The 17,103-nt window shown below is 38.5% G+C and overlaps 1 protein-coding gene across 2 annotated transcripts in view; it reads left to right on the top strand.

Annotated features, from left to right (window-relative positions):
* Nucleotides 1-17,103, top strand: part of SLC10A7 (solute carrier family 10 member 7) — a 191,492-nt gene that overhangs the window by 118,498 nt on the left and 55,891 nt on the right. The window contains exon 5 of one of the 2 annotated variants that reach the window (XM_023754891.1): nucleotides 1,810-1,896. The exons of the other annotated variant lie outside the window; for it this stretch is intronic. Coding sequence (XP_023610659.1) covers nucleotides 1,810-1,875 — 66 coding nt within the window. The 3' untranslated portion in view covers nucleotides 1,876-1,896. Of the gene's footprint in view, nucleotides 1-1,809; nucleotides 1,897-17,103 lie in introns of those variants that run through there. 2 annotated transcript variants of the gene reach the window in all.

Genomic DNA, 17,103 nt, shown 5'->3' with positions numbered 1-17,103 from the left:
GTCCTGGTCAGAATGACTCAAGTTCAGCTCTCTGCCTTGGAGCACTTAACCCATAGGAAAACTGACATGTCTTTGCCTGGCCATGGAGAACTAGCAGTTTTCCCCATTGTAGCCTCTCTCCCCTTTCAGCCTCTCAGCTTCAAGCTTCTCTAGAAGGGAACCAGGCCCCACTCACTGGTGCTCCCTTCCCCCATTACCCAGACTTCTGAGGACACATTCTCTGAAACTCCCTCACTGTCCCTGGGTGGAAATCTTAAAGAGGGGAGTGAACAGCTACATAGTCCAATGACAACTCTCCCCCAAAGAAGTTGCCTCTACTAGTCTTTCTTCTGCCTTTCGTGCATAGTTTGAAAATGGATAATGAACCTGTGGTAGAAAGAACAGTTATTGTTTTAAGCTAGAGGACAAATGAATGGTTTCTGTCCAAAAGAGAAGCAACCATTTTATCTGTTCTACCTTCTTTGCTAGTTACTTGAGGATTTTTTTGAATGAAAAGAAGCATTCTGTAATCTATATATGTAAAAGCCTAAGCGACTGGCCAAGTGGCCAGTAGCTATGATGCACACTGACCACCAGGGGGCAGACGCTCAATGCAGGAGCAGAAACCACAGGCATGAAAACATGGAACAAACTGATGAATCTCAGAGGGAAGAGGGAAGGAGGAGGGGCAGGGGGGAAGAGATTAACCAAAGATCTTATATGCATACTAGAGGCCCTCAGCCTAGCCTGTGGGGATTAGGCCAAAACTGGCTCTTCGACATCCCCCGAGGGGTCCTGGATTGCAAGAGGGCGCAGGCTAGGCCTAGGGACCCCACTGGTGTACGAATCCATGCACCAGGCCTCTAGTATTAAATACTGTGCAGTTGTTTTTGTTTTTCAGTATTCTGAAAAAAAAAAATTTCAGATAGAAAAGGCAAGATTTCTATACATAGTCTTTATCATGCACACACCCATTCCCTTGCACAAAGATTGTTGGGACTTTCCTGGGTGGCTGCAAATAACTCTGGAACCTCTGTGTCCACATCACAAAGTAAGAGATATTACCTGCTCTGTATTGTTGCCATGAGAATAAAACAGAAAGGAATTATACCTATACAGAAATATACACATGCAAATAGACATATGTCCATACATATATACTGTACACATATTCCTCAGAACAAAGTAAGTGCACAATAAAGGTAGCTCCTTTCTTCTTCCTTCCTGAACTGTGTAACCTCTCACTCCCTTTCTTTTGTAAAGCAGCTTTCTTTAGTTTCAGGTTTGGGGTAGAGAAGAGAGGGTAGGGCTCTAGGGTTCTTTATAAAGAATGTGAGTTCACTATTTGGAAACTTAAGAAAGGTGCACTAGAAATTAAACCAAAATTGGTGAAATAAGCATAGGCCTAGAGTTAGAAAGACCTGGATTCAAATCCCAGCTCCACACTTCTAGCCATTCATTCATTCAACACATATATTGAGGGCTCCCTCTGTGCCATTTGATGTAGTGACTGAGGCCACAGGGGAAAAGAGACAAACAAGAGCCCAGCCTCCTGGATCCCAATGTTGTGGAGTTTTGTTGGAGTGGGGATGGGTGAACAGTAGGGGAGACAGACAGTAAGTAAATAACTAAATATAATGTCAAGTGGTGATAAGTTTTGTAAACAAAAATAATGCAAGATTAAGGAATAAAAAGTGGTCAAGGAGGGAAGATGTGTGTGTGTGTGTGTTGCAGAGTGGGTGGTCAGGGAAAGTCTTAGAAGAGACCTGAATTTAGTGACGGGGGAAGATCTAGGAGAAGAAGATAAAAGAGGAGTTTGTAATATTCCAGAAGCCAAAGGAGCAACATGTTTGCAGAAAGAAGAAATCACATGCTGTTGGTGATGGAGTAACATGAGGAGCTTTGAGTAGTCATGTGACCCCTGGACAAGTTATTTGCCTTCCTGGAGCAATAGGCAATAATATATTTCTCAGGATGAAATGAGATAATTAATGTAAGGCACCTGTCACAAAATGGACAGGTGACTGAGATTTCCTTCCCATTTCATGTATGTAATAAAATATGAATTTAAAAATTCATAGCGAAAGATAATTTTAAATGGCCTCAATTCAGGTTCCCCACTAAATTTGCAAAGTGTTCAATTAACAGTGTATATAAGCCAAAATATGGAAGTCAATAAATTAAACTGTAATGGTTGTGGAACTGAGGCCTTGCCTTTTTTAACAGACTCTATTAGTAACAAGTAGCTAATTTGATGTATGTCATGTTTTTTGTGTCATGTGTCATGTGAATTGCAATGTGTTTAAATATGTTGGAGTTTTTCACATTCTAACGGGCAGAAATCATTTGTTTAAGAAATAGGAGCTGAGAAAATTAAATATTTCAGCATTCATGAGGATTTTTTTGCTCAATTGCAGTTTCTGGGAGTGATCAGCAGATTATTCCTATTTAAAATCTAAGAAATAAGGAAATTCATTTGATTTTCATCAGTTTCAGGCATTCCTTAATGTTTTAATGCTGATTTTTAAATATGCTTTCAATTTTACAGAATTTGGCTGAATAATATGACATGTGATCTAACCTGTATAGAAATGACACAATGAGACTGTTACACACTCTTTAAAGTAATATAAAATTATGATACTTTTGTCTGGCTACCTCACAGTATTTACATGTCACCGAAATTATTTTATAAAAATCAGGCATTACAAATTCTACTCAGAAAGTGTTGAAGAATGAGGATGTACTTTCAAGCATGTCTGTTTAAATTTACATGGATTTAAATATGTTTTTATGCACTGTAGTTTCCTCTAGAAGAAATCTGTATGCTTTTTGAAAGCATGACTCTTACCCTTAGATGTTTAAAAGCGTGTCAAATACTGTACAGGAAAGGAAATAAAGTCATTTTACTCAAAGTAAATCATTTTTCCAAATTTTCTCAAGCACATTTATGTAGGTACTGAGAGAGAACGAGAGGTCTTTTTCCTGTTTTTAAATACAAAACACACCAGCTGCTACCCCAGCTACCCACTAGAGAAAGGGAGAATAACTAAATTTCTGCAGCAATGTGCAGAACTAAATTTATTGAAATCCCAGTGAAAGCTTTTGTTGTGTTTGGTATAATAGAGAAAATTCCGTAAGATATCTTAGATTGCATTTTCTTTGTGGTAATCTTCATAGTCCGTGTGCTCCCTGGTCAGTCTGTAAACACGCTTCATTCATTTACAAGGAAAACTCACACCTCAGAAGCCAGCCAGGTTTGGGGATTACAGGGCATTTTATTTCACATAATGTGATTACTCCTTGTTGTAAACACTGAGTGCACTGAATTTGGTTCAGTGAGGTTGGAGCTTGGTGACCCCCATTAGTTATTTTTCCTCCACATCGAAGGAATGAATTTGTATTCTGAAGTGTGTGGTTTTGATGAACTGAAGCCAGCCTTTCTTGTATCTATTTCTGAGGCTTTTTCCTTAGTTATATTTCTGGTTTCACATTAAGTATTTTCTTAAAAATTCATTTTTTCACTTATTATAAGGAGTCCGTATATGTATGGAGGATTACTCGTATTTCCTTTCAGAGATCCTCCTCTTTTCACCTACTCTGTGCTTTCTAAAGGAAGACACAAGCAAATGTTTTTGTTCCCCTTAAGAAATCCCTGGCAGCCCCCACCCCCCACCCCCCACCTCCACTCCCGACACTGGCTCCGGCTGGAGCTGTACATTTCTATACATAATTGATGACTCGGGCCCGCAGACAGCGCCAGTGCACAAGCCATATAGATTACCATACAGTCAGGGGTTTTTGGTCTTTGAATTTTCCATTTCTGAATAGAAATAACTCCTCGCTAAATAACTAAAATTCCAGAAGGAGTAAGTTTACTCTAGTAATAAATATTCTTCAGAGAACAAAGCATTTGCTAGCAATAGAAGATTTGGACACTCTTAAGATCCTAACTTTATTCCCCTGTCCTCCACTCCAACCACCTCTCAACTTAGCAACACCAGTAATGTTTGGTTTTGCTGACGTTTTGGTATAGATAGATAGATAGATAGATAGATAGATAGATAGATAGATAGATATAGATATAGATATAGATATAGATATAGATATATTTTAAGTTTAGTGCTAAGGAAAGTTAAATTCCAAATGGTACTTTTGAGTTATTCCTTAATCTAATTGCCCTTTTTATTTATTTTTATTTTTTTATTTACTAGAAGGTGAGAAGGCTAGTAGATCTAACTGGTTATCTTTTCAGGAGGAATGTGTGAGGTTCTTGTCACAGGAGTAGCATTTGTTATGTCCCATTTACTATGCCTGTCTTTCTTTCCCCTCTAAACACCATGAGCACAAGTTCCTGCCTTTAGGCCTTTGTATGTTCTGTTCCCCTCCTTCGCAGACCCTTTTGAGGTTCTCTTCACCTCCACCCTTCTCTTGGCCGTTTCTACTCACCATTCTGGTCTTACATGTCACCTCTTTAGGAATCCTTCGCAGCCTTTCCTCACTCCATTATGTGGCCTTTTACTTTTTACTTTGCCCCAACTAGACTATAATATCTAGTTGGAGCAAAGGCAGAGACCAGACCACCCTTATCATTGTGTCCCCAGCCTCTAGGATATGCCTAACATAGAATAGATGTCCCATAATTATGTATTGAATGAAACTACAAAGATACTAAAAATATAAAATTGAACTTAAACATGATGATATGAGTTGTTAGATTTTAGATGATAAGTTGTTAGAATTTATAGCATTCCTAGATTTTCATTTTGTTTTTTGTATACTGATATATATCCTTAGGAATGTTGAGATAACAGAAAAAAATAAATTTGGATTACAGTTATATTTTGCATTTAAAGACTCATGAGACTAATTTGTAATTTCAAATGACCAGGTTAATATAAATAAAGCCTGTGTTAGTTAAGAAATAAACATAGCTGAAAATTTTTAATTTAAATTAAACCAAGTTGGGGAAAGGGATATATATATATATTTCTGAGAGTTTAGGCTCTTTGCTTTATTTTAATTCACTTCCTTTTTAAAAGGGCAGAGAATATTTTCTAAATCCAATGGTGTGCTACCTCATTCTAGATATCTGGAAGAGAACTTCATTTTTGTCATTATTTCTTGAACCGCCCTTATACTTTCAGAAAACAGATGCATAAATATCTTTCTCTTTTAATCAAGGGAACATAGAAAGGTACTAAAGTTTTAATGCAAAAGTGGCTGTTTTTTGTTGTTCAATACTTTTACATTTCAGAACATATTCTAGTTCCCCATTAGAATCACTTATCAGTTTGCAAATTAGTTTCCTAAAGTTTACCAATTGTTGATTTCTATGGGACATAATTTTGAACTAGGCCCACAAACAATAGTATCATGTTATGTGTTGTACAATCAAACGGTTTGAGTCCATATCCTGACCTCAAAACTTACTGTTTGACCTTGGGCAAATTCGTTAACCTCCATGTACCTTGATTCCTGCATCTGCAAGAAGGGGTATAATTGTGCCTCTCCATGGGCTTGTTTGCAAAATTACATTTCACTTGCAAAGGACATAAAACAGGCATGCTCAATAAATACGGCCTATTTTTGTCATTATAATTATTAAACAGTTCTAGAAGCAAGAAATCATTTAGTCCTTCATTCAAAAATATTAATTGAGCCCCGACTATGCCCCAGGCATTTTACTATGTACAGAGATTATAAGGTGCAGTAAAAATAAGCCTGTTTTTTGTAAAGCTTATAGACCAGTGGAGGAGACACAGATATTCATGAAGAATCACACAAATACATGTAATGTTGCAACTGTGATGAGGGCCACAAAGGAGACCCATGATGTCATGAGAGTGCATATTCAGAGGAAATTGATATTGACAGGAAGGCTTCCTTGATGCCTTGAAGGAAAGAAACTAAGATCTGCAGTAGAAGGGAAATATCCCAGTCATGGAAATGGACTGAGGGCCCTGTGGCTAGAGCATGGAAAGTCAGGTGAAAAATGGGGAGAGAGGAGATGGAGAGGTAGACAGGAGCACATCATACAGGCTATTATAGGCCTTGATGGGTCTTTAAGACTATTGGGAAATCAATGAAGGATTGCATTTCAATTTGGAGAACAAAGGTTAAGAGGAAGAGACCCCTTCCTAGATGTATTATGGGTCCCAGGCTAAATTTTTAAATCAAAACATTTGCCATTGTGCCCTAGTTGATTTGGCTCAGTGGATAGAGCGTCAGCCTGTGGACTGAAGGGTCCCAGGTTCAATTACGGTCAAGGGCATGTACTGCAGTTGCAGGCTCGATCCCCAGCCCTGGTTGGGGAGTGAGTGCTGAGGCAACCAATTGATGTGTCTCTCACATCGATATTTCTCTCTTGTCTCCCTTCCACTCTCTCTAAAAATCTATGGAAAGATACCCTTGGGTTAAGATTAACAAAAAAGAAAACAAAACAGTTGCCATTGCTCACTCCTGACTGCCTCTCTACTTCCTCCCCAATCCGGGTCCTAAGCCCATAGCTCTCACACCACTGTTTACTCCTCTGCATCAAACTAGTCAGTCCCACCTTGTCTATATAAGTGCTTCCTGCTCCAAAATGCTTCTAACAAAATGCTTCTAATAATTCTGATGGAATTTTTAGAATCACATAAGTATTTAGCACGTAGTGGAATTGATTTAGACTAAGATGTGAGCAGCTTACCTCAAAAACAGTGTTCTCAAACTTTTTGGACCCCTTTCCATTCTTAAAATGTGTTGAGGACCACAGAGAGCTTATATTTATGTAAGTTATACCCCTCTGTATTGATCATATTTGAAATTAAAGCTGGGAAATTATTATTTAAAAAATAACAAAACACTGTGATATGTAGACAAACATATTTTTGTGAAAAATAACTATTTTCCAAAACAAAAAGAAAACCCAGTGAAGAGAGTATCGTTGTTTTACACTTTACAAAACTCTTTCATGTCTGGCTTCCGAGTCTCCTATCTGTTCCTGGATCAGATCTTTCGGTGTCACCTATCCTGTAGCCCCTGGAAAACTCCACTGTACGATTGTGAGAGAATGAGGGTGAAAAAGGCAAATAATGTCTTAGTGTTATCATTAAACTAGTTTTTATCTTGCCAGCCCCACAAACAGTCTTAAAGATCCCATAGGTCCCAGGCCGCACTGTGAGAACTGCTGCTCTCGAAGAGGACATGCAATTTGAAAAACAAGATGCTTATTAAGTATAAAAATTCTCCTCTGAGATGGCATTTCAGACCGTCTGAAAAGTGAATGGAAAGAATTCATGCAGCCTGGCTCTAATCTATTTCTGCTTTTCCTCACTTCTCCCATATGTCTGTGTTTGAACCCATTAAATTCTCTGAAAAGTCCAAATGACTTTCAGGGTTAGCCGAGACTCTTGTGGGTGTTTAGACAATATTCGAAATTCCTGAAACATGATCTTATTGCCTTGGTTCCTGGTGTAAGGCTCACTCCCCATTCAAAGTACATTGCGATTCCCTTGTGGCTTCCTGTGAGCATCGGTCACTCAGCTCCTATGGCACAGCCTCGCCTGGAGACTGGAGCCTCACCGAGTTTCCCTTTCAAGAAGAACAAGAGGCTTGTTCATCTCTGTGGTCTCTTCCCATTCAAAAATGATATGATTTTATATTATTTTCTTATGTGACACACAAGCTCTTTCTGAAGACAGCTAAAAAATTTTGGAATGGTGCATCATTTACAAATGATTTGGGCTTCTCCCAGTGACAGGTGAGGAAAAACATTCCTTTAGATGAGTTTTGTTGCACTTGTCAAAAATTCATTTTCATTCCTTTTCATCACACCTTGTGCCTATAATGTACGTTTCACCATCACTATCAGTGTGAATAAATTCTGCCCTTTTTTATTTATGTTTATCATATGTTTCTATTCATTCACTATTAAATACTTCATCTCCACCTCCCTCACAATCCTCAAAGTACATGCAGGGAGAGAAAGACCATGAGGATGATAAAAGGCTGCTAAATCTATGCTTATCTTCAAAGTAGAAACTCATCATGCGGAATTAATGTTATCGACCACTGCAGTTTATCTCCTGAGTCATTAGTAATTTCTATCTTTAAGGAGAGACATACATATGTAATTTAAAAAGAACATTTTGAAAGGACAGCTGAAACGTCATTTGCACTTTTTCATTTGAACTGAAATTCTTCGGTTTCTCTTAAGAAAATGTCACTTATAATAAATGGTATGGGACATGTTGTGTTTGGTCAGAGGTCACGAATGAGTGGCCCACAGGCCACATGCAGACCACAGATGTGTTTTCTTTGGCCTAAGTGGTGTGTGTGTGTAGGTTTTATTTTTCATCTGAATTTGAATGCAGATACTCTGTGTTTTTTCCAAGTTACCCCCCTCCCTATTATCTTTACACGTGGCCTAATGCATACATTTACCTTGTCAGTTTGGCCCCACTGTCAGCATTTGAATTAACAGCTCTACAACAGGTAGTCACATCAAGGGAGAACAGAAAAAATAGAAACAAATTGAACCTAAGACAATTACACTATATACTGTGACTGATATAAGAAATTGCCTAATCAAAAATTATTTGACAAAAATATATACTTTCTGATTTTTTTATTCTTAGACATATGAAAAATAACTTTAAAGATAAGTTGAAAATAACACTTTCTTGAGAGGCATGCCTCAAAAATGGCATTGGTTATATAAAGATGTTTTTAATAGCTTAACATAGGAGTTAGGGTATGTGATTATGAAAGGGGCCATGTCATCCTGAAAGAGGTCATCTATCAACAGTTTGCTTTTGCATTTTGTTTCTTTTATTATTTAGAAGACTGGTTTATCTAGAAAAAAATTTTAATGAACATTTAAACATAGAATTAGCCACACAACTAATTTATCAAGTGCAGCACTTGACTGCATTGGTTTATGTGGAAGGTCCCACAGCACCACCTAGTGCCTTGTATTTTACTTTGCATAATATTTTTGTAAACTAAAAAATTCTGATACATCTTAATATCAAATATGGCACTGATATAAATATATGGTTTAAGCAGTATTATAAATAGAATGAAACAAAGTAATTCTTACAGGTTTAATTAAAATTTTTGAGTGGAACTCCAAAAATATTATATAACAGAACTATTATAAAAGTTTACTGATAAAAAAAGTACTAATATTTTAAATTCACAACCAAAGACACCCTTTGGAAGGTTATTACATTGTATGTGATCTAATGGAGTTATTGGTAAGTTTTTATTCAAAACAGGTGCTCATTCCTTTTACTTTTTTATTTGCTGCTTTATAATAAATTAAATGTCATTTTTTGAAGTCCATGAATTCCCACTCTTTATAGATTAAATTACAGTTACTAATACCACATACCATAGCTCTTATTAGTTGCAGACAAAGTTGTAGTACCACTTTTAAAACTAGAATTTTAAGGTTTCAAAGATAAGATGTTATAAAATACTTATATATTAAAAATAAAATGAGTCAAATAAAAGAATGAGGTACACTAATATATTCTTCTATGGAAAAACCTCCAAGAAACATAGTGAAGTGAGAAAAAAATAAAGCCATGTCCAGAATACTGTGTATACTATGATTGTCTTAAGAAACCTATGAATTTGCATAATTTAAAGGGACTAGATGGTTGGATACTGGCATATTATTTTCTTCTCTGGAAGGAGTCTCAGGGAGCTGTTAATATCTCTGGAGACAGTGGGATGCTAGAAAATTTCACGTTTTATTTTTTATTCTATACAATTAAAACTTTTCTAATCAAGTTCATGGATTACTATAAGATCAACAAGGGTTCTTTGAGTATTAATATTATGAGCTATTTTTTCTTGTAATATTTCTCTGTATTAAAAACAAAGCCTTTTTTAATTAAAAAAAAAAAGAAGCCAGCATTATGAAACATGGTAAGCATCTATTTTATAGGCATATCTTTTCAGAAGGCTTTATGGCGCATTATTTTTTATTGTGGGGTATATAAGTTCCAAAAAGGTAGAGAATTTTGTCGAATTTATCACACTGTTTTCTTGACTTGTAAAATAGTATCTGGCACATAATAAGTGCTCAGTAAATAAGTATTGAATGAGTGAATGAATAAGAACATACCACATTGTGTCCAAATCTATATAGTAATGAGATGTATTATGGTAGAATTTTACTCTATTTGCATATACATAAATATATATACATTTGCATTCTTATATCTAATGTCATTTAAAACATGAACACTGATAAGTGTTATTTTAAAGTTTATAATAACAAACAGATTCAATTATACTTAGAGATGTTTGTGTTATTATTCCTCTCCCCCTTTTTTGGCCTATTTTTAATAAGACTTTGTGCTTTTATGTTAGCTGTATTTGGAACTTGGTCATAATGAAACTCTATCTAAATGTTTACTAAAGATCAGTACTCTCATCATTTTCCTTCTATATTTCAGTTACTGATAATTCTATCATAGGATCTAAATGGTTGCTACTTTAAAGTTCCTTTGATCACTTCTATTAATCACAAAATGCTAATTACTCATTGTTAAATATACTCAATTCCTAATTACATATTTAAAGCTTCATGACATTTTATAGCTACCTGTTAGTGAAAATCCATTTATAGGCATAATCTATATTGTTTTATTTTAAACATACAATGGTTCTTACTGATGTGTGCATAGATTTTTTTCTTTAATTGTCAGTGTGTAGAAGTTGCCCTCTACTGGGGAACTAGAAAAATTATGTTGGCATAGATTTCAGTTTCCTTAAAGACGCATAGTTAAATTCATTGATGTGTTTTTTCAGATGATCACTTCTTGCTCTCCGGCACGTTTAAATTCCCAAGATATTGAAGTGGTCAGCAGAGTACATTTAAAAATAAGTATCTGAAGTAATTGCGTAGGAATGAGTCTTTGCTGAAACATTAAGGAGAATTCCCTGTATATAATTATACAAGCAAAAATGAGTCAGGACTGTTTTTAGAAATTCATCATGGGAATTTTGAAATAAAAATCTAAGCACTAAAAATTGTTTTTGCTACCTCCTTTGCATCTTCCTGGGTCATAATAGGAAATTTGATTATGTAGAAATGATTTACTTGTATTAATTATTGAACTTTTTGCACCAAAAAGTTAATGATCATAAAATGGCAAAGTCTGTTTACCGGTTCTAATAAACTCACAGGGCATTGTTCTTCCTCACCTCCTTAGTGTTCTTCCTTCTGCCTCCAGGAATTGTCAGACTGTGGGCAGCGCTGCCCTAGAGAGAGCCTAGAGTGGGCCACTGATATTTAATAAAAATAAATACATTATTAAGGAGAAGCCTGTTTAAATTGGCCATTGATGGTAGTGGGGAGGGGTCAGGATAGAAGACTCACAAAATTTAGCCTGAATGAGACTCCTCCTGCCTCCCTCTTGGTGATGGGGGAGGGGGGACATGTGGACCAACGGTGCTCCTGTGAGGAACAGACCTTTATTAGGAGCACTGTTAATCCATGCCCTCCCCCTAACTGAAACCTCTCTGAGTCACGAAGTTCAGGGCCAGTTTCCTAAGCTGCAGGAATGGCTCTGGCTAAGGAATAGTATTAAAACGACGAGAAAATCAGACCACTGATATATGAGACGAGGCAAGTGGAATGCAGCTGTCTCCATTCATTTTGTCCATCTTTACCCTCAGTATTGATCGTCACAGCTAGGTCTAACAGCAGCGTGTGCTGTCATTTAGACACATCCACGAGGAATGGACGCGCTGTGCCAAACCCGTTCATTTCACATGCATAGGCACAGGCTGGTCCTTTTATTTGTTGTTTGTTTGTGTAAAGGTCTCTTAGGAGTTTGAACACTAGTTTTGATTAAACCATTATTTTGAATGTCTTCTTTACAAGAAAATCATTTTACAATTTTCTAGAAGTTTATTTTGCCATCTAGAGGCCTGCATTAAACACACCTTTCCCAAATCTCCCACAAATAAATCACTTTTCATCACCCCCTTTTCTATCCTTGGTGGCCCTCCTACTCTCCCTCTCCCCCATCTACCACAACTCTACCTTGTTTTAGCAAAATTTTGCAAAAAAGTTCTCCCATAGCCTTGTTAGCAGTTTATGAGCACCTGTTTCATGATTTGATTTTCTTCATAAAACCCTTTTATAATCTGTTCTAATTTTATTATCTATGTCATATTTTTTCTTTATCCATATGCTAATAACGGTGCTGAGTGACAGTTTTCAGATCCTCATATGTGAGTTTTGCTCTACTCAGCTGGTTTATGAGAATCAGTGGGGTATCAGAAATGAAGAACCGGGCAGGGAATTCAAGACACTGTGCTAGTCTTAGTGTTTCCACTAACTGAGGCTGTGAGAGACACCACGCCCTTGGGCCTAACTCCACAGTCTGTAAAATGAGATAACAAATTATCCCTAACATTTCTTTCAGCTAGAATTCTCTGCTATCTCTGAATTCTCAAAGAACTCTTAACCACATAATGGTAGAGAGGATTCTGGAGCCAGACCGCGTGGCTTGCTTCCCATTCTCCCACCTATACCTTAGGGCAAGCATGTCAAACTCAAAGGCCCGTGGCTGGCCAGCTTCGAGTTTGACATGCTTGCCTTAGGGATTTCATGCACTTCTTTCTTCACACCTCAGTTTTCTCCTCTGTAAAATGGGAATCATAATGGCACCTTTCTCCCAAGTCTGTTGAGAGGATGAAGAACATAGAACAGTCCCTGACGCACACAGAGAAGGCATTAAATGTCAACATCTCATCATTATTCCAAGCATAAGCATTTTCAAGCAGTTCAGAAGATGTATATTTCTCATCAAATAGACATGCTGCTCCCTGAGGGAAATACTTGTGGGCACACTTTCAGACATTTGTTTGTGCAGCAGAATGTTTATTGAGTGCCTAATATGTGCCAGGTACCATTCTGTTACAGGCATCACTGGGAAAAATGGCAGAGACACATTAAATCATTTAGCAAATGGGTAATAAATATTCAGTGCTACTCTGGTGGCCTGAGCGAGTTACTTGGTGCATCCTTTTCACCACTGGCAGATTGTGTTGTGATTTTTGACCTTTTGAAATTTCTATTACATATTTGGTATCGATTTTCTACCATCCATTTCCTGAATATCTTAAGTTTCCTACTTTCCTCCTTTTTTAAAAAACTTTTCTTCCCTTTGGACCATCTCTTGACCTCTCAACAATTGTTTTTATCCCTTTGGCTGGGGTTCTGCCTCCTGGCACTTCCTACAGCTTAGCCAAGGTCTCTACAAGCCACTTGTTCCTCAACTATAATATTGGGAAAATCAACTTATTTATTGGAATTTTAAATTAGATAATGTGTGCAAAGCATTTAGCATCCTTTCCAGTACATAAAAGACCTAAATAAATATTGGCAGTTGTTAGGATGGTGGCATTTGGTATCACTGAAGCAGTGATTCCGAAGCAAGGCATACCATAAGCTTCTATGTATATAGAAGGTTCCGGCTCTGGGAACCTTGGTTGCCCATTGGATTATATGGAACCATTAGTTCACATTTTAAGAGAGCTGTGCTTCTTGTGTACAATGCTTGTTGTGCTGCTAATAATCCTCAATAGCCTGCCCCATGGATTCCCAGGGAAAATGGAACTGCAACACATGAGACCTCAGGCTGAAACGAACCCTGGCAAATACTTCCTCAGCCGTAAAAGCTTATGTAACAAAAAAGAAACTTTGACTTAATTCCTTTTGCTGCCTTTTTGGTCTCATGTATACTCTATAGATAAGCATTTTTAAGAAGCTTCTTCAGAAAATTATTGCGTATTAAATCTAAAAACTTAGAAGACATCAAATTTCAAATTGTTATCACTCTTAAGCTGGATAGAAAAAAGCCAAGTTAATTGTTAATAGTTCTAATAAAGCTCTGTGAGTTTATAGAGTCTGAAAAGATTCACTTCTTCAGTTAAAAGGTAATAAGAGAAATTGTAAGTTTCAACCCTGTTTTCAACTGTAACATGTCACAGTATTCGTTCTGATTAGTACCGTATATGGTATTTCTCGTTCATGTTCTTGCACTTACCCTTTTTCTCTTGTATAGCACTGGATGTCAGGGGCCTCAATTCCCCCATGTTCTGCCTGCTATCCAGCATCCTTCACTTCCCCTCCCACTGGTACTTCCCTTTGCTTCCATCACCTTCAGCAAAGAGAACCGTCTTCAGATTAGAAACAGCAAATATTGGCCAAAGGAAAGTAGGCTCAGGATAAGCAGACTCTATCTGCTGGCCTAGACACATTACCTCACAGGGTGCTGAGAAAATGGATATTTGAGACTGCTGAATGGCTGGTTTTGAAAAATCATAAAGAAAGGAAGTAGAATCAGCAGCTGGCCATGTGCAAATGTCACTGCAAATATCAAAAAGAGGAAGACAGTAGATTTTACACACTATTAACTGGTCATTTGTTTCCAGCCCAGAGAAAAATTAAAGAATGAATCATTAAGAAGTTGTGTTCTAAGCAGTTACAAAGGAACAGACTATGTTGCTTAGAAGCCAGCATATGTTCACGAGAAACCACACCATTAAAAATAAAAGTTTGTTATACTATCATTTCTTTTTTAAATATAACTGCTACTCCAAAACAATACTTCAGAGCCAGGTCTGAACTACAGCCTTGAGCCATATTTGACCATGACATTTGTGTACTTACTGTCTGGCTGCTTTCCAGCTCTGCCAGCAGAGTTGAGTAATTACACTAGTCTGTATGGCCAGTGAAGCCTGGAATAAATATCTGGGCCTATACCGAATAGGTTTGCCTACCCCTGCTCCAGAGTCTGAATCAGTCCTTCTTGAATTTTAATGAGCCTACAAATTACCTGGAAATCTTGTCAAAAATATAAATGATGATACAGTAGGGCTAGGTGGGGTCTGAGAGTCAGCAGTTCCTGACAGGCTTGCAGGTGAGGCCCATGCTGCTGTCCACAACCACAGTTCAGTCTAGCCAGGACCTAGATTCCAAACAGACATGTGTATCAGTTCCCCCATTTAAAGAGAGAGAGAGAGTTCTGAGTTGGAAATCACTTTCACTGGTTAGACTCTTAACTCATTTGAATCATCGTGTCCAAGGAGAGCTAGAGGATCAGTGTCATCTTAGACGTTTTCTGGGTGATTTAAAAATGATCATCTAATGATCATTTCCTTATATAAGGACATTGGCTCAGTGGTGGTGTTTGAAGGGAATAAGAATGAGCTTGATAACTCTAATCTATAATAATAAAAGCATAATATGCTAATTAGACCGAATGTCCTAGACTAAGCCGGGGCTGCAAGGGAAGCCCGGGTCCCGGGTCCTGGGTGCCTGCCGGCGGCCGGAAGGAAGCCTGGATCCCTGGTGCCTGCTAGCAGCCAGAGGGAAGCTCAGGTCCCAGGTTACAGAGGGAAGCTCAGGTCCTGGGTTCCAGAGGGAAGCTGGTGCCAGCAGCCGGGGAAGGAAGGCCTACTCTTGCACGAATTTCGTGCATTAGGCCTCTAGTGTTTAGATAATCAATAACAACAGGGCCGGTCTGCTGGACATTTCCTCTGTTGGAAGACAATTCTCCACATGTCTCTCACATTTCTATATATCTCATGAGCAGACACTGACTGCCCATGGTTCCCAATTATTTTTTCAAGGATGTTTGTATAGTGAGCAGCCCTGAGAGAGAGAAATACCATCTCCCTCTGGAGCAAAGGGCGTGCATACTTTCTGCCATCATAAAAGATTCAGGTTCCCTGAACGCCACATCCCCTTCCTGTAATGCAACCCACTGTGTGTGCAGGCATCCGTCTGAGCCCAGCTGCACCACCCCCTTAACTTGGAGGCAAGGGGAACTGAGGCCAACATCATGCTTAGGCTGCTTGCTCTGCTATGAGAAATAAAGTCCTTTGGCTCTGACCCAGGAGTCTCCTGTCTTCTTCCAGCATCCATGAAACAGCGGTAGGCCTACTTGTCGTCTTCAGAGTTTGGTAAAACCTCAGCACCTTCACAGTTTTAGAGACCCTGTCCCAACAGCCACAGCACAGGTTTCCAATCACTGACTTTCCCCTTTCCCTGAAACTGTCTTCCCTGACTTGATTTTATTTATTTTTTAAATATATTTTTATTGATTTCAGAGAGGAAGGGAGAGGGGGAAAGGGATAGAAACATCAATGATGAGAACCATTGATCAGCTGCCTCCTGCACGCCCCACACTGAGGATCGAGCTTGCCACCCGGGTATATGCCCTGACCTGGAATCGAATCTTGGTTCATAGGTCAACGCGCAACCACTGAGCCCTGCCGGCCCCACCTGTCTTCCCCTCATTTTAGTAAAACCCTTCACTTTATGCTTAACATAGAAAATAGAAGCTCTTCAATGAAAGTCCCATCCACTTTCTGACATCAAGCATACAAGTGTCTTTTTCTCCCCCCAATCTATCCTTTGCTCTCCTTGTTCGGTGAAAGGTGTCAACCCTTCCAGCTGTGCACTGAAGCTCCTTCCCTGCTGCCTCCTCAGGTAACAGGCACAGTCCCTTCTCTTCACAAAATCTCTATTCCCCTGCCTCCTCTTGGCTCCTTTTTATGAATTTTTAAAATCCTCAAGTTTCACCTCTTAAAGCAAAGCAAACAAACAACAATACAGTCATGAGAGACAACTCCAGGGCTTCCCAGAAACTTTTCTGAAGTTTTGTTTAAAATTCCACCCCAAAACGACTGAAGTTTTATGTGCTTAGGAGACTCTGGAGTCCTTTTCCCTCAGTACCATGCTGTCTGACACATAGTGGGTACTCAGGAAATGCTTGTTTAACTAAATGTATGTCCCTGAGACAAGCCAGCTACCATTCCTGCAATGGGGTCAGCACATCCAGGAAGAGGGATTCTTAGCTGTGCAGACTCAGAGACTCGCTGCCATTAGCGTCCCCCAGGGTGGTTGTGTGCTAGGAAACAGGAAGGAGCCGTGAACATACTGAGAAAGGGGCTTACTCTTGAAGGTCCGGTTTTACAGAGGCAAGTCCAGAAGGAGAAGGGGAAAGAGCCCTCACCCACCCAGCACCCAGCACCTTCTTTCCAACTGCCCTTCTGTAGGCTCCTAATGCCTCTGTCTTTCTCCTATAAAGTTCACTCAGCTAT

This window comes from Myotis lucifugus, unplaced genomic scaffold (genome assembly GCF_000147115.1).
Source record: "Myotis lucifugus unplaced genomic scaffold, Myoluc2.0 scaffold_1, whole genome shotgun sequence".
In the NCBI taxonomy this organism is placed as follows: Eukaryota; Metazoa; Chordata; class Mammalia; order Chiroptera; family Vespertilionidae; genus Myotis; species Myotis lucifugus.
This window is presented reverse-complemented; position numbering and strand designations above follow the sequence as displayed.